Here is a 19,276-nt window from a genome sequence, read left to right on the forward strand (position 1 = left end):
TTTATTTGAACTAGCTCGACTTTTTTTTCTAGTACTTTTTTTTGAAGATTGAATACCTAAATTACCTTTTTCAGTAAAAAATTTAATTTTTTGTCAAACAGTACAAAATCTGTAATATATTTTTAAAAAAGTGTCCTAATGTGCCCCCTTTCCCCTACATAATCTATAAATAATGTACATAATCTACATAATATGTATAAATAATGCACATAATTATGTCTAAATGATTCAAACATTTCTGAAGCAAGCAAATTTCCAAATAAAAAAAGTTATATAATTGATCATAAAATTCTTTTTTTTAAAAATGAACATTTTAGAATAAAAGAAATCCTTTTAAGTAAGTAAGCAACTGAAATTAGTTTGCTTATAGTAACCCAACTGATCCAACTTATTTATTAGATATAATCTGTCTAGTTATATATGCAGTTTACATAAATAATCTCCATGAAGCTTTAAATTTGCTGATAGTCGTGTTTGCTGATTACATTATCTCTTTTTATCTGATATTAACATTTCAAAATTTGAATATCGAATTAACAAAAATTTCAGCTTAATACAACTTTCTAAATATATTAGAATTAACAAAATTTTAGCTTTATTTAATTTGCTAAAAGTATGTTGTATAAAGTTTGAAGTGCTTTTAAAAAAACGCAGTTTAAGTCTATTATATTTTTCTTTAATCGCTATTGAATAGCTTTAATCAATTATATTTCTCTTTAAACCTATCGTTATAAGGACCACCACGTTATAAGGACCACTACGTTATAAGACCACCTATCGTTATAAGGATATGCAAACATGTTGCTGTTTTTATCCATTTTAAAACAACATGTTAATAGCTACATGTCGTAGCTTTGTAGCTTGCTAAAACACAACTATAAATCTATAGGTAGTCGATATTAACAAAATAAACTTGCCGCAAGTGATTCAAGTGGATGACAAATATGTTTATAAACATAGAGTAATTGCTCATTAGAGTGATTTAAAAAATAACGCTTTTGAAAAAAATCTGCAGCTCGGGTCCCTAATATTATCAAAATTTTCTCTGGTTGGGTCTAAAAAGAAGCAAAGTTATATAAAAATTTCAAAAATAATAATTATTTTATAAAAAAACACCGATAAAAAAATTGCAAATGAAAAACTTTCTGAAAACGCATATTTTTATTTTAGTTGAAAAATTTCATTTTTTAAAATTATTTATATAAGGGACCTATTAAATGTTTAAGGGTCTTGAGGCACCCCTAAAAATATTTTTTATTAAAAAAACCTTTCCGGTGTTATTTTATCATATACTCATCCAGTGTTATTTTATCATATAGGACACATTAAGGTGCGAGCTGTAGATTTTTTTCAAAAATGTTATTTTTTGAATCACTCTATTGCTTATGAGTTTAAAAAGTTTTTATTGTTTTTGCTTCCTAACTGGCAAATAAAATTCCAAATACCTAAAACGCATTCAATAACTTTTTAACACCGATAGTTCATTGCATTTGCTCTAATGAATTACTTTCCAAGCTACCATTTTGATAGTTTTACGTGGAGCTTAATTCTATAAAAAAAACAACCGTGGAACTTATGAAATAAAAGGGAACATAATCTTAGAATTATATACTTAAATGATATTCTCTTTAAAGCGTCAATACATCGAGGAGTTTTTCTTTTTCAGTTAATTATGGCCAAAAGTAAATTATCAGTTGGTTTGAAAGTTATTTATCAAAACAAAAACAATTCGTTTTTTATAACAATCTTGATCAAAAACGTTTTAAATAATTCATGAGGTGTTCTGCAAGGATCAATTTTGTGGCTTCTTTTTTTAATCATACATCTAACTTTAATGAGTATTATGTTTGCATATGATTCATATTTATTTTTAACTAATAACAATATTAATAAACTCTTCACTACTATAATTGAAAAACTCAAAAATAATTCCTGCAATTTATTAACATTATTTATCAACATTTGTGCTAGAATTATTTTTTGAGTTTTTCATTTTTAGTTGCAAAGATTTGATTGAAACTGTTATTAGACAAAAGTTTACTTTTAATATCAACAAAATAAAATGGATTTTTTTTCATTCGATCACTAAAAGACGTTAATTATCCACAAAAATATGAAAAATGTTTGATTGGTATAAATAGAAATCTGGCGTTTAATTTCGAAATGCTTTTACAAAGCCGTTTACGACTTAAAAAGCCGGTTACGACTAACTAAATAACTAAGTTACTAAATAAGATAAAAATACATAATAATAATAGTATAGCAAACGGAAGGCATAAATATAAAAACGTTATATATAACATATTACAAACTTTTGCTTTTTGCTGTTATAATTTATATATATATATATATATATACATATATATATATATATATATATATATATATATATATATATATATATATATATATATATATATATATATATATATATATATATATATATATATATATATATGTATATATATATATATATATATATATATATATATATATATATATATATATATATATATATATATATATATATATATATAAAAGTTATAACTGGTATCTCGGTTTTTAACTCCGTCGTGGAGTTGATTGATGTAAGCAACAAAAGTATTGTTTTAATTTGTAAACATACAGCTCCTGAATTGAATGAGTGATTTTGAGTAAATCGAGTTGCTGAAAAATTTTGAGCAAACAAATTGTCATTAAATTTAATTAAAACACAAAGCCCAGTAGGCACGGGATCTTAAAAAGACAGTGTAAAACGTTCAAAGGACGTTCAAAATGTTTCAATCACGTTTAAAAAAAAGTCTTTTTTACGTTCCACTGGGAATTAGGGTGGTTATAATGCTATAAGTAAAAAATAACTTAGAAAATTACACGGGGAACCTCTAAATTGTGCCACTTGACTAGTAAATAACATCCATGAAGTTTCAAAACCCTTTTCTCATTGAGGATGAAATCTGGAAAAATTGAGAATTTTTAAGGAAAATTTGTAATTTTTATTTACTGTAAAATGAAAACGGCTTAACCTATAAATGTGATAAGGGTCTCATTTTGCTCACTAGGTTATTCCCTTTAAATTTAATTATCTTTACTTTTTAGCTACAGCCAATAGTTTCTGAAATATTTATATTTTTACATATGCAGATTAGAAAAGGGCTGAAATTACCCTGTCATGCAATAATGCATAAGAACTTGAATACTGTTGTAAAAGTATCTTTAAAATAAAACAATTTGTAATCTTGTAAATTATTGTTTGAAAGATAATTTAACAGATTTAATTTAATTATTTAAATTAATTAATTAAATCATTAATTTATTATCCTTAACATATTAAAAAACAGGGCTAAATAAGGTCTTCAATCAATACGGGGTAATAACAATTAATTAATATTAAATTAACTATATTCTATTTTAAATGATTGATTAACTAATTTTAGTTATTAATTATATGCTGTTTTTTTGCTTTTATATGAAAAATAATGAAACAATCTGCAATATTATTACTATTTATGAGTTAACAGATTTTTTAAATGAAAAAAAAAAATGTGTTTTTAATTCAAGGGTATTGTAAAAAAAATGGTCTTGGTTTAACATTAGGTAAAATTTACACAATAAAAAGAAAAAAAAACTTTTTCATAGTAGAAGTAATCTTAAGACTACTTAAAGGGAGATAGCGAGGCACTTAATAAGTGAAGAGAGCATACTCTAGCTAAGTGTAAATAAAAAAAAGAGTCATTATACCCCTTCCTTAACTCTTACAGATGAAGAAAAAATCCAGGTAGGATGTTACTAGGAGTAACTTTATTCTTTCAAGTTGAAGTTTGGCTTCCATTCAGTAAACAGTTCTAATATTTTTATTCAATCATTTATTTATTGCTTAGTGAATTCAGTGCATAGTGCAAAATCTGCAGAGAGAATTCTCTCTGCAGATTTTGATGAAGCCGTCTTTACTTTCTCAATATGCAATGAATTTCTAGAACTTCTTGAAGTTCTGAATTTCTGAAGATTTAGAAGTTCTAGAAGTTCAAGACAAGCAGATAAAAAATTTTTAATTGGATAAATGACTCATCAAATTACTGGTAGTAAGTTGCCATCTAATAGTCAAGTTTTACGCAGTTTGTTTTTATAATATTCGTCAAGTAAAGTTAAATGTAAAAGATGCAGGTTGACTAACAATACAGGAAGTTAGAATTTTTTGGAAAAAGCAAGAATATAATTATTATATTATAATTATTAATTTTATTAGTTCATTTATTCATTTTACTTGTTAAATTTTTTTTTCTTTATTAATAACAACATTTCCACAAAAAACAAATATATATATAAAAAAAAAATATAGAGTAAAGCAAAGATGGTTTCATCAAAATCTGCAGAGCAAATTCTCTCTGCAGATTTTGATGAAGCCATCTTTACTTTCTCACTACGCACTGAATTTCTAGAACTTCTAGAAGTTCTGAATTTCTGAAGATTTAGAAGTTCTAGAAGTTCAAGACAATCAAATAAAAAATTTTTAATAGGATACATGATTCACCAAATTACTGGTAGTAAGTTGCCATCAAATAGTCAAAACAAAGTATCTATGTTTCAAACCCCACCTCTGGGCAAGTTATATGACATTGGTTTGGAAGGAGATGTGAACTTCCGATAAAATGCTCATCCGCAGTGCTTTGTGATAAGACCGTAAGGAATTCTTAGAGCACCTAAAATAAAATTAAAAATATATATATATATATATATATATATATATATATATATATATATATATATATATATATATATATATATATATATATATATGTATATATATATGTGTATATATATATGTATATATATATATATATGTGTATATATATATGTATATATATATGTATATATATATCGTCTCTTAGTTAACAACATTGCATAAGTAATTTTTACCAACTTTAAATAAGACAAAAAAAAACTAACAACTAGTGCGGTGTTGGGAGGCCTACCGACTTATTCCCTAATTTTTTCAGATTTCATCCTCAATGAGGCGCGGGTTAGCATTGTCCGATCGAGCTAAAACTTTATAGATGTCATTTTCTAGTCAAGTGGCATAATTCTGAAGGTTTCCCCGTTCACATTTCAAACAATCATTTTTTGTGACCACCCATATATAATATATATATATATATATATATATATATATATACATATATATATATATATATATATATATATATATATATATATATATATATATATATATATATATATATATATACATATATATATATATATATATATATATATATATATATATATATATATATATATATATATATATATATATATATATATATATATATAATAAAAACCAAAGAAACAAATAGTCAATATCCTTTGAAAAAAGTTCACCCCTAAATCAAAATATCAAATTGCGTGTTATAATTTAACAATATACATTGTTTAATAATTACATGCCTAATCACTGACTATTACAGCTACTCGTAACTCAGGGTTAATATTGATTTGCTGTATATATGCTTTGTGCTGTCTATATTTATGATTAATATACATCAGTACATCATTGTCTATTACTGAAAATAAATCTAGACTGCAATTTGTCTTTTTTTCTGCAGACTGAATACAGTTCTTGCATTACTTTTATTGCACGTTCCGTGCATTCGTTGCTTCTTTGTATCTTTAGTGCTAATGGTTCCTGTTTCTAGTGTTTCTTACAACAACACCATTGTTTTTACCAATGCTAACACTGATTGTGCCAGCCACTACCATCTTTACAGAACTCCATAAATTATATTCCTCAAGAACTGTCGAAATTCTATCAGTAATAGTTTCTGCCTTTCCATGCTTCAAGCACAGTGCAGGTAATTTCACTTCAATTATTTCGCTTTTCAATACTACAATTCAATACGCTTTTCAATACTACAATACAATTCGTTTTTATTAAGGGGCTCAAAATGTAGAGACCATAATTTATAAATTCTAGCTTGACTGGGTATTGGAATGTTACCACCATCGAGCGCCAATAGGTTTTTAACAAACATGAAAGTTTTGCTTGTATTACTTGATCGGATACACGAGAAAAGTTTAATTTATTCTTCCATAAACTTTGAACTTCTTTAGAAACGTTCACTTTTCTTTCATTTCGTCCTTTAATTTCAGCTCCAAGAAATTGGCATTGCCCAACTACTTGCCTTTTGAGTAATGTTCTTCATTTTTTTTTTAATTGAAAATTCTTGTGAAGGCACGCGGCCCATTCTTTTTTGAGACTGCTGAAATTTCATCAGAATTTTGACCCAAATGTTTTTGTTCTTCTCTACAGTACTAAAACTTTTCTTGTATGACTTTGTCTATAAATTTCCTAAAGATAAAAATCAAAAGTAAATAAATATACTGATTTCTTTCATAGTTATATTTAATTTATGTAAATACATGCAATGCATGTATTTTTTTACATATTTCAGTAAAGCAGGTGCGTAAGTCCAGTAACAGTATTTAATAACCACCAAATAATGTCTGCTTAATTAATTTGTCAGGCTCAATTAAAAAATTATTTCTGTCTCAATATCACTTTCTTAACCTAACTAATTAGTCATTCAACAACAACAACAAAAACAACAACAACAACAACAAAAACTAGTGCAGAAATTACATAGTCACAGTTAGTACCTCTAGAACAATCGACACATTTCTAGAGTGTTCTACGTCATTCTACAAATCTTCAGCTAACTACACAGCTTAATGGTCTGCTGCATTATACGAAGTCACAACGCTACTATGGCTAAAAATTCTACACAGCCTTGACGCAGTGGTAGCGCACTTGCTTCAGAAACAAAGATCCGTGGTTCAAACTCTGTTCAAACACTCTTTTTGTTCAAACACTCTTGTTCGTGGTTCGAACTCGGTTCAAAAACTCTGGGCAAGTTTTGCGACATTGGTTAGGAAGAAGTGTGAACTTCCTAATAAATGCTCTTCCGGGATGTTCTACAATAAGACCGTACGGACTTCTTGGGGCACCTAAAAAAATTTTTAAAAAATGCAGCAATTTTAATATTATTGCTAAGAGATAGCAATATTATAACTGAACTCTATGATGATACCTAGTTTTTATTTGGGGTGAGGACCGGCAAAGCCGACTTTTAATGAAAGACTCGAATTTAAATGAAAGACGAATTTAGATCATATGCGTATACCAAATTTAACTGAAAGACGAATAAAAGCCGTATATGTAGCCCGAATTTAACTGAAAGACGAATTTGGACTTCTAAACCGAATTTAACTGAAAGCGGAATTTGGATTTTAAAAACACATTAATCTAAAGAGAAATTTTTTAAGAGCTTTTAAAAAGTTTAATAAAAAAATTTTTTTTTGCTTTTTTTGTTTTTTGTTTTAGGTGTTCCAAGAAAACCTAACGGTTTTGCCACAGAGTTCATTAGAAAAGTATTAAACTAAGAAGTTCTTTCCTTACCGATGGCGCAAAATGCCCAGAGCTTGCTTCGAATCCTAGGTCTCTTGCTTCTAAAGCAAGCGCTCTAACCATTGCGTCGCGGTTGCTGTATAATCATTTTGTAAACTAAAATTATCATTTTTTAACTTGTAATTAACCATAATTCAAAACATGACGAAGAACAAGTGAAGCCAAGTAAACTTTAATTTATTAAAAAAAAACTCTTACAAAAAACAATTTGCGTCGAAATAAAAAATCTAAAAATTCAGTAATAATGAGAATTTAAATTATGGAATCTTTACAACTGCAAATGTTTTTCAACGAACACGAACAAAAAACATTTACAACGTTTATTGAAAAAATTTTGTTGTCAATTTTAAAAAGGAAAAAAAATCGTTAAGAATATTAGGTTAAATATTCACCTGTTTTTTACCTTCAGGAATTTCTGAAAGCGATAAATAAAATTAATAAGTGATGAATAGACTTTGTGTCTAAAAAAAACATTTCGAATATTGACTCTGTAAGACAAGTTTATTTCCAACATGCAATTTGCCACTTTAGTCGAGGAAGCAACTTCTTATATTGGTTACAACCCTCTCTCAACCCTTTCACTCCGAAACACTTTTCGAAGTTAAAGAGTTGAAAGAGGATTGTAACCAATAGAAGCAGGTTGATATACATAAAATATATAATATATTTCATAATTATTCTTTTTTTATAAATTGAAAAAATTCGATAGCTTTCGAATTTAACTGGAAGTAAAATGAAATTTTGATATTTCGAATTTAACTGAAAGCTGAATTTCTATTTAAATTTTGGCACCGAAGTCGAAGCCGAAGTCAACTTCACCTTTTAGTAAACTTCGCCTTTTAGTAAACTTCGTAATCCGAATTTTAACGAATATTCACCGGTCCTTAATTTGGGGTGAATCTAGAGAAGCTGGGTGTTTTTTTTATTGTTTTTAATTAAAAATTCATCGATTAATGATATAAGAAATGTAATATTTTAAAAAAACTTAAAAGTTATATGCCTAATATATATATTGATTAAACTGAACTTTTGGAAATTTTTAAATAAATATGACAGGTTGCAACTTGTAACCCCACTTTAATCATGACAACTCAGTTGAAAGAAATTCAAAAGTTATGCCTACGGAATTTCCCGGCAAGTTTTGGATATCCCCAAAGGTAATAATAATTATTTCTAAGTTTTTTTATCGTTTTATTTTGTTCATAACTATTAACTGTTTAATTTCAGGACTTTTTTGAAATTGTATTTTTTTAAATGTTTTTAGGATCTACAAGATATCTGAGTGCAACAATTCAAAATGAAATGATTAAGAGCTTGGGAACCAAACTCGAAACCCATCTACTAGAACAAATTAGAGCGTCACCGTTTTTTGCCTTCATAATGGATACGAAAAAGGACATATCGAAGGTAGATCAGCATTGTTGTAAGGTATGCAGTAATAACCAGATCGGAAAATGGACAGCCAATTGATATAGAAGTAAAAGAAGTGTTTCTAGGCTTTTATGCAGCCATCAAACATGGCGCAGTAGATTTAGTCAGCCAAGTGACAACATTATTTATCGACAAAAATATTGATTTAAAAAAATGTGTGGGGCAAGGCTCTGATGGAGCCAGTGTGATGAGTGGTGTGTATAATGGTGTACAAAAACATATTAAGGATATCCAGCCTAACACAGAGTAAGTACATTGTGCCATTCATAATTTAAATTTAGTGATAAATGATGCCGTTAGAGGTTGTGTGGAAATACAGATTTTTTTTGCAACGTTGCAAGATTTGTATAACTTTTTCGGTAACAACATCAAATGTTGGGATCTACTGTCAAAATTCACTGGCAAATCGGATACCACTCTAAAAAAAACAAAATCCGACTAGGTGGTCCAGTAGGGTCAATACGATATCTGCAATAAAACTTCGTTATTTTGATATTATGAAAGCATTATCAGAAATAGTTCTAAAGAGTCCTAATAAAGATGAGCGTAGTGAAGCAGAGAGTATTAAAACAAAAATGCTAAATTTCGAGCTCGTGTTGCTTTGCGAATACATGCACAGTGTATTGACATCAATTTGGGCGAGGCGAGTAAAGTTTTAGCAGAGACCAAAGCAAAGTTTCAAATTTATAGAAATGATTTCGAATTATTCAAGTGCAAAGCCAGTGAAACTGAAAGAAAATATTGTATTGATACCCATTTTCAAGAAAAAAGTCAAAGAAAAGTTAAAAAACATTTTGATGAATTAGCTGCTGATCACCGATTTCTAAACCGAGAAAAAATATTAAAAATTGAGATTTTCAATAATGTACTAGACACAGTAATATCTCAGTTAGATACACGTTTTATTGGTATTAGTGCAGTCTGTCATAAATTCGATTTTCTAACACCAATATTTTTATTATATGTTGATGAAGCAACTTTATTACAAAAGTGTGACGAATTCCAAAGAAAATATTCAGATATAATAGGCCCTAGTTTTTCACTTCGATTTATTAACATTTACCATCTCGTTTTACCTCAACTAACTCAAGCATGGACTGTTCACCAACTATGTAAGGAAATAATGAGCAAATATGGAGTGCTAGAATGCGATCTAACGGAAGTATTTACAGCAATGTTATTATTCTTTACAATTCCTGTCACTTCTGCAGCAGCTGAAAGGTCATTTTGCAATTTAAAAATAATAAAAAATTATTTAAGAAATAAGATGGGCCAAACTCGACTCCGACATTTATCGCTAATAACAATTGAAAACAAAACCGCATCCAGCCTGGATTTAAACGAAGTCATTAATACTTTTGCGAAAACTAAAGCTAGGGAAAAATTTTAAATATAATTGTTATTTAGTTAGTTGGTAGGCCCGACCTTTATATAATAAACCCTTGAATATTCTCTATTTCGTTTTATTAGCCAAACCTACACCAAATATTAATTGTAATTTATGTTGTTACTGTTTAATATTTTTATTACCTGCCCTGCAGTGCACAAAAAAAGTACTTAAGTAGCTTAGCGTTTTTAAAGTATTCGTATACTTCATATTTTTATTTGATAAAACCTTTTCAGTTTACATAGCAGTAGGACCCCATTTTTTAATTTGCCCCAGGGCCCTTGGTTACCAAGCTACGCCATTGTATATATATATATATATATATATGCATTTATAGAGTTGTATTGTATTCTGTTGGATTTAATACAGCTCTTTGTCGGTTTAAGAGTGATATATATTAATAAAATAGATCAAAATATGTTAAATATTTAAATGAAAATAGAGCAACTTTTATTTATGGGACTTTAAGTTTTATGCAATTCGGCAATAATTCAGTCATATATTTAAAATCATTAAAATAAAAGGTTTACAAAAAACTAATCGTGATACAAATAGACGCAACCGAAACATCAAATGGTTTAATCCCCCATTCATAGAGAATGTTTTCACCAAATTAGGAAACCTTTTCTTGAATTTAATCGACTTACATTTTCCAGCAAAACACAAACTACCCAAGATTTTTAACAGAAACTCCGTCAAAATAAGTTACAGCTGCATGAAAAATGTCAGTACCATTATTAAGTCGCACAATCAACATATTTCGCGCAAAAAAAAATATGCTCACAATGTCTAACTAAAAATATTGTTTTTAAAGCTACTATAACACCACCTCAGGTCAATCATGCTAAGAAATCTTACATTGGTATTAGCGAAAACTCCTTCAAGATCAGGTTTGCAAATCACATAAAATCGTTTAACTTGGCCAGCTATTAAAACGAAAATGAACTTTCAAAGGAGATCTGGAAACTTATGGAAGCAGGCATTTAACCGATAATTAAGTGGAGTATTGTTAAAAAATATCAAGCCTTAACCTATCATCAAAAAGATGTAATCTTTGCATAAATTGAGAAGTATTTTATTTCAACATACAACAAAGAACCTTTGTTAAATAAAAAAAGTGATTTGGTTTTGGCATGTTGGCACAGAAAAAAATTTTTGCCATCAAATTTTAACACCGGTTAAATAAATTCCCGTTCGGCATGAAAACTAACGTTTGATCTTGTTGCAACGCAACTTTGTATTTTTTTAAAAACCGTTACAAAATAAAAATTTATAAATCATTAAGAAGCCATTACAAAGACAACATCAATAAAAATTGTTTTTTTTTTTTTATGATTTTCTTAAATAGTAGTCTCCAACTATTTGAAACAACTTTTACCCCGTCATACTTGTTAAGCAGTACCGGGTATTGTTTAACCTATTGAGATGTTTGCGCATAGTTAATTTAAAGCGATTCCCTTATTTTCCTTTCATGTTAGTTGTTATTTATAGATAAAGTTTTTGGCCATTCTTTGCAATGCTCAATTGCTCTGATTCCATATCTCGAATTTTATTTGCACTTTTATCTTTCTGTAATGAGATTTCGGGTTCAACCTGTTCCTGGTTTACAATATTAAAATTTTCTGCTAGTTGTTGTTCCGAATTTGGGTCTTCTGCAATTGGAACAACTTCATTTTCAATATTACAACTGTCACTCACACTTTGAGATTGGTTCGCTGGTTCAATATGAACTGTATTTTGTAATTTTTTTAAAAACGAATATATTTTCTTCAAGTTGGTGCATGCTTCTTCGACCAACTCTTTTCTCCGCCGCCTTTTACTTGCACCAATATCAAATTTTCTCTTCATTTTAATGTTACTTGAAAATGTTGAAATTTGCAAACATAATAAACTTATACATCTATCAAACTTATACAAGCTTATATATTGGATTATTTTTGAAAAATTAAAAAATTATTACTTTTCTCAAAGTTACACAATGTAACGTATAAAGGTTAAAGTACAAAACGTAACGTAAAAAGGGGCAATATATCAATTTGAGCAAAATGACAAGAAACAGTTCAAAACAAATTGATTTAATCCCGTTTGATAACATACAACTAAAAAAGTAGAGAGAAAATGAAGCTACTAAAAAGCAGAGCAATAAGTGATAACTCAAAAACTCATGCGAGATAAAAATGATTGACTTGTATTAATTTGATCAAGCGCGCCCGACGGAGGGTTAATTGTATCATTACACGACGTAATCTTTATCATGTCGGATTAAGGTTCAGAAATTTGTAATTATGAAAAAAAATATTTATTAACTTAAATTAACTTTAATTTAAATTATTTAGAGTAACTAGAAATTTAGAATTATTATTTTGATGTTTAAAAAATGTATTTTAAAAGTGTGAGGCCCCAACAAAATCGAAGGCCCAGGCCATATAGCCCATGTGGCTCCCCCTATTATAGTGTCTGTATATATGTATATATATATATATATATATATATATATATATATATATATATATATATATATATATATATATATATATATATATATATATATATATATATATATATATAAATGAGCGTACGTGCGTGTAATTATTGAAACCATTCCACAAAATGAAAACCTGGTAGTGCATTACTTTTAAGTTTAATTCGTTGAGTTTAATAGCAAATGATTTATATATTTACAAATTAACAAAACTACTTTCTTAATTTCACAAGTATTTTATAGTTCTATTTTATATTCAACCTTAAAATTTTTCAAAAAAAAAATTATAAACTAAACGGTATATTTACAATGCAATACTGACATGGCGCGTGTGGGTTTAGTTGAAAATATTTCTGCAGTTCATAAAACTTCGTCAACATCTATCAGCAATTTACTTACCGTCAATATCAGTGGCCAAAGATTTCAACTAATTCGAAATATTCTTTATATTCATGGAAGTACGAGGCTCGGCAGATTAGTGACTCAACCGTCTGTTGAAGATAATTTATTTGACTATTATGATGAATTGCTAGATGAATATTTTTTTCAAAGAGATCCAACTTGTTTCCCGATGATACTTGCTTATTATGCCAGTGGCCAATTGCATTTGTCATGTTTTTATTGTGTAGAGTTTCTTCAAAATGAAATGCTTTATTGGGGCATTCCTTTCAGCTTTCAAGGTTGTTGCACAAATCAGCGTCTCATAGGATTAGCCTCGATTGAAAATAAAAAAAACTGCACAAATGATTTAGATAAAATTAATGAGCAATCAAGATCATTTGAGAGTAAAGTATCAAGTATTCGAAAAGAAAAAATTTGGAATTTTTTAGAAAACGAGGATTCATCAACAATTGCAATGGTAATGTTATTCATTTTAATCTATTTATTATTATAAACATAATCATAAGTGTTGCTTTTTTTCTTCTCAAATATTAGGACTCTTAACAAAAACATTTTATTTGAAAAATTACAGCTTATCATTCATAATTTTATCCATTAATACTTTATAATTCTTATCTTTACAGGGCCAACGACACCGGGGCCGGGGTGCCCCCAAGACGTTTTTCTACAGGACCTTTTTTTTAAAAACAAAAAAATTTATAGATATAAAGGACTTTTATTAGAAATTGACTATTGGGGCCGTCCACTTTGAAACACGTGTCGTCGGCCATGCTTTATATCTATTTTTAGTTTTTAGTTTGTGTAAGTTGATGCATACTTTTTTTTAAAGTTTTTTAAATTGATTTTGTTCCTTGTTAGGTATTCAGCAAACTTTCCTTAATAATGACTATTATTTTTATTATCACTTTATGCTTGAGTACTTTCCCTGAACTGAATATAACATTGCCAAATGGAAAAAAAGAAGTCAACTCCAAATTAAAAAACTTGGATGCATCATGTTTTGTTTGGTTCACATGTGAATATATTGCACGATTTTTGTCTTGCCCAAATAAGTTACTTTTTCTCAAATCATTCCTTAGCGCTATTGATCTTTTGGCAATTACATCTACTTTCACAAACTTAATAGTTACAGCTTCTCTAGGCCGCAACTCCCTCTATAACGTTGCAGCGGCACGCGGTATCAAGGCTCTTCAAATTCTGTGCATATTCCGTATATTTAAGCTAGGTAGATATTTTCCTGGATTTCAAGTGCTTGGTCACACCATCTTACAATGTGTTTCTGAATTAGTTCTTTTTTTAATGCTAGTAATTGTAGACATGGTATTTTTTTCTGCACTTGTATACCACGTAGAGGAACACGTTCAAGACACAAAATTTACTAGCATCGTGGAAAGTTTTTGGTGGGCAATAGCCACAATTTCAACAGTTGGATACGGAGATATTTATCCAAGAACCACCATAGGAAAACTGCTAGGAGGCATGTGTTGTTTATCTGGAATGCTGTTCATAACATTACCTATTCCAATCATTGCAAATAATTTTTTTAATTCGTATAAACACCTCATAGAAACAAGAAAACAAAACAAATCGAAATGAAAAACTTCATAAATCTTTGATATTTTTCTTCAAATAAAAAACAAAGACGAATTATAGGCAAGTATAAATAGTTTATGTATTTTTAATAAAAAATTTTATAATGTAATATTTATACAATAAACTCCCATGAAAAATCTGGAAAAAAAAATAAAAATAATGTACAAAAGAAAATAAAAAGTTGTAAATACTGAGTTTTTATTCTTATTCCTATTATTATTACTAGGGATGGTTCTTTTACTTACTTTTTTTTTACTTACACGAGTAATTTTTATCAAAAAGTAAATTACAGAAAGAATTTTAAACGTTTTATGTAAATTTACATTTCCGTATAAGTAATTAATTTTTTTGTAACGACTCTTACTTTTATGTTAGTTTTTTTACTTTCAAAAATAGTTTATGTAAGAGAAGATTACATCAAAAAGTAATTTACTTTTACATGTAAAAGTAACTCACATGAAAAAGCTGTTTACTTTTACATTTAAAGGTTAACTCCTATTGAAAATTACATTACATAATATAAAAGTTCCTCAAACTCTAATTTACATTTGCCTATAACAGTAACTAATAAAAAAAGTTATATTAAAAGTAACTTGCATAAGAAAATACACAAATTAATAAATAAATACAAACAAATAAGTAAATTACACAAAAGTAATATGCCACCAATTGTAAATTAAATTTACAAATAAAATAATATTTTTTAAGTAGGATTTTTTATATTATAAGTAATAACAAGTCTTTTTTAAAAATAAATTATATAAAACAAAATTTAAATTAAATAAGCTTACAATTTATATAAGTTGTAAAGTAAATTAAAATTAATTTATATAAAATAAAGAAATAAATTTACTTATATTTTACAATAACTTTGACAGCATCTTGTACAAAAGTAATGCAAAAAAGTAAAACTTTAAGGCACTAACATTTAGTTTGCCGCAACATTTGATTTGCGCGGTTTTAGGTATTTCTTCCGCGAAAGTTTGAAAATATCAATGATAGGTTTCTTCCCATGATTAAATCCCTCTCTAGTTTCGGTCCATGATAGTTTTAGCTATAATAACCATTCTCTAAACGAAACCGTCTCAAAATATTCACTCTCTGGCCAACCATTTGAAAGGACTGGAATTTAGACAAAGCTGAAACAAGACAGTTGGCAGAAGGCGCATATGCCCATGGAAGATTCAGAAAGAGTAGTTTATTTGAAATGAAAGTAATTGGCATAATAGTTAGTTCTTTTTTACAAGTTTTTGCGTAAATGTATTTGTTATTTAAAAAATTAAGAAAAGAAAGTTTAAACCTGTCCCGAATTATGGGGGCTATAACACCATGCTCTGAACATTAAGGAGCCCCGAACTTTTTAAGTGGACGCTTTGTTTTTTAATGATTTTTTGCCACTTTGATACGAAAAATGTCGACCTGCTCAAGAATATCCTTTGACTCCAAAGAACTTGGTTTAAACAACTATGGAACTTTTATATGGGCATGTAAATTTAAAATTTTTCAAGTAAATATCTTTATCTGCGTGTAGTATCAGTGGCCTAGATACCATAAGGTCATTATAAGCAAAACTTACGATCCCACAAGCAACTGAACCTAGAGCCGCAAGGTAAGAGTCGTTTCAAAATAATTAATTACTTATACGGAAATGTAAATTTATATAAAACGTTTAAAATTACTTCTGTAATTTACTTTATGATAAAAATGTGTAAGTAACTCGTGTAAGTAAAAAAAAAGTAAGTAAAAGAACCATCCCTAATTATTACTATTATTTGCTTCATCGTTAATAAAGATTTTACAATGCTTTTAATTTGCAAGTTTCATTAAAAAATTTATTCCACGTGGACATTTTTTCAGCTTAAAACAGATTTATATAAAATGGTTTGTTTTTCTCTTACAGGTATAATTTCGATAGCTCAGTGGTTAAATTGACTTAAGGGTCAGCGGTTTCGTTTTGTGAGGGTTCAAATCGATACACTTCAGAAACTCTGCGAGCTAACCACTTCGGCCACTAAAGCATATTGTCCGATAAAAGTTTTAACTCTTTTTAATGAACAAAAGACTTTTTAAAACGGCAAATAAAAACTTCAAAAGTGTTTTTTTTTTGTGTGTTTTGAAAAATTGAAAAAGGTTTTAAAAAAAAATCCAAATGGAGGGCTTTGAACCACGGCGCCTTGCAATAAAAACCCTGCTACCTAACCAATTCGGTCACAGGTGTATTTTACTACCCAGCCAGCACAAACACGCTTTTTTAAAATTTAAAATGTTAACACTTTTTAGACGTCTGAACTCACATAACTATAAGATATCTAATAGTAGTCATCTTTGAGACAACGAATATGAGCTCATAACTGTTGTCTCAAAGATGGCTACAGTAAGATATCTTATAGTTATCTGAATTTAGACATCTGAAAGGTGTTAGCATTTTAGAAGACATGTTTGTGGCGGCTGGGTAGTACAATACACCTAAGTGTTTGTGGCGGGTGGGTACACATGTTTTAATAGTATATATTAAACAAAAACTTTACAAAACGGCAAACAAATCCTATAAGAGCAGTTAAGGTGGTTTACCAGGAAATAAAGTTTATATTTTTCAAATTTTTCAAATTTTAAGTTTAGATTGTTTTAAGATAATTAATTATACCTGAATTCATTTCTGAAATCTGTTCAGAAAAATAAACACAAAAGGTTTTTTTTAAACGAGGTGGTTAAAATAATTTTCCATAACAACGGCCCCTATCAACACACTTTTCTTTCTTGTTTTGGACTAATTTTTGTATACTTGGAATACTTTTCAAAAAATTGAAGTTTAGTATGATGGTTAAGTCTGTTCTATACCGTAGATTAAAAAAAAATAAACAAACTACATTTACTTTCAGTGTTATATAAGAGATGAATAAATAACAAAACTTTATATTTATGTTTACCTTTACTAATGAAGTTGTTTATGGATTTTAGTTCTTTTATTATTTAAATATAGCTAATATAAAAAGTAACAGGAAATAAAAAAAATCATTTAAGAAAAGTGAAGAGGACATTCGCTGGGAACAAGTTCCAAAAAGCAAGTAAAACCGAAATAGTAACAACAACTTTACTAAAAAAATCATGTAGTACTAAAAAGCTTAGCAAATTTAAATTGAATGAAAAACAGTGTTCAGATGATTTTAATTTAATTATGTATTTTCCTATTCTCAAAGAAATATTAATGCAAGTTGGTAGCTGCCCAGATTGTCAAAATGGAGTAACCATACAAAATGATGATTCAAAGAGAATGGGATTTTCACACAGTTTAAAAATCAAATGCACATCATGTTCATATGAATGGTGCACTTTTACAAGTAGTACTGCGGACAGAAGCACACAAAGTAAAGGTAGGAGTGCATTTGATATTAACTTAAGAATGATTATTGCTTTTCGTGAGATTGGTCAAGGGCATGAACCTATGAGTCGTTTCGCTTATATTACAAATATGAGTTGCATGAATGTAAATGCTTTTCAACATAATCATAAATTGATTCAAGCCGCTTATGATTCTGCTGCTAAAGATTGTATAAAGTTTGCTGCAAATGAAATTAAAGCAAATGCTGTTGAAAAATCCACTACCGGTGTTCCATTAATCCAGGTTTCTATTGATGGTACTTGGAAGAAACGAGGACATTCTTCTCTTAATGGTGTAGTTACTGCTATAAGTAGTGGTCGATGTGTTGATGCAGATGTATTAAGCAAGTATTGCAGAGGGTGTCAAATTTGGTTAAACAGAAAACAACACTCTAAATATGAAAACTAGAAAACAAATCACAATTGTTCTTTAAACCACACAAACTTGTCAGGGGCAATGGAAAGGATTGGTGCACTTAATATCTTTCAACGCTCATTGGAATTGTATGGACTCATATATAAGTACTATCTTGGAGATGGGGACTTCTCTTCTTTTAATTATGTAGTAGCAAGTGATCCTTACACTTGCTACTACATAATTAAAAATATGATATCAAATCAGAAAAGTTAGAGTGCATTGGACACATTCAGAAAAGAATTTGAACCCCTCTCCGTAATCGTCCTAAAGAGAAACATGGAGGGCTAAAGTTAACTGGAAAAAATAATCTGACAGAAAGGGCAGTGAATATCATCCAGAACTATTTTGGAATGGCTATTCGCCAAACTGCTAAAAATTGCAAGTTAAATGATACACAAAAGATATACCAAATGAAAAAAAACATTAGAGCAGTACTTTTTCACTGTACCAATTTCAACAGTCAATCACAACGCCATGTTTTATGTCCTGTAGGACCTGAAAGTTGGTGTAAGTGGAAAAAATCAGAAGATGACCAGGGAAATGACAATTATAAACCAAAAGTTAATCTACCTATATGGGTTCATGATATTATATTAAGTGATTTCATTGATTTAAGTGATGACCAATTATTGAAAAAGTGTGTTCATGGAGAAACACAAAATTGCAATGAAGGGATCAATAATGTAATTTGGTCTAGGTGTCCCAAAAATGTGTTTGTGAAGTAAG

The 19,276-nt window shown here is 28.6% G+C and overlaps 1 protein-coding gene across 1 annotated transcript; it reads left to right on the forward strand.

Moving 5' to 3' along the window:
* Positions 1-12,920: 12,920 nt before the first annotated feature.
* LOC105845744 (potassium voltage-gated channel subfamily B member 1-like) lies at positions 12,921-14,942 on the forward strand. The gene is made up of 2 exons (XM_065798124.1): positions 12,921-13,618; positions 14,020-14,942. The coding sequence occupies exons 1-2, from the start codon at positions 13,082-13,084 to the stop codon at positions 14,755-14,757; spliced, it is 1,275 nt and encodes a 424-aa protein (XP_065654196.1). The 5' UTR covers positions 12,921-13,081; the 3' UTR covers positions 14,758-14,942.
* Positions 14,943-19,276: the final 4,334 nt, after the last annotated feature.

This window comes from Hydra vulgaris, chromosome 05 (assembly GCF_038396675.1).
Source record: "Hydra vulgaris chromosome 05, alternate assembly HydraT2T_AEP".
Lineage (NCBI taxonomy): Eukaryota > Metazoa > Cnidaria > Hydrozoa > Anthoathecata > Hydridae > Hydra > Hydra vulgaris.

What these genes read in the sequence shown, in the direction of transcription:
- LOC105845744 (XM_065798124.1), top strand. Translation starts at nt 13,082, where the DNA reads ATGGCGCGTGTGGGTTTAGTTGAAAATATTTCTGCAGTTCATAAAACT. An exon ending in ATTCATCAACAATTGCAATG is followed by an intron (nt 13,619 to 14,019) that starts GTAATGTTATTC and finishes GTTCCTTGTTAG; the next exon opens with GTATTCAGCAAACTTTCCTT.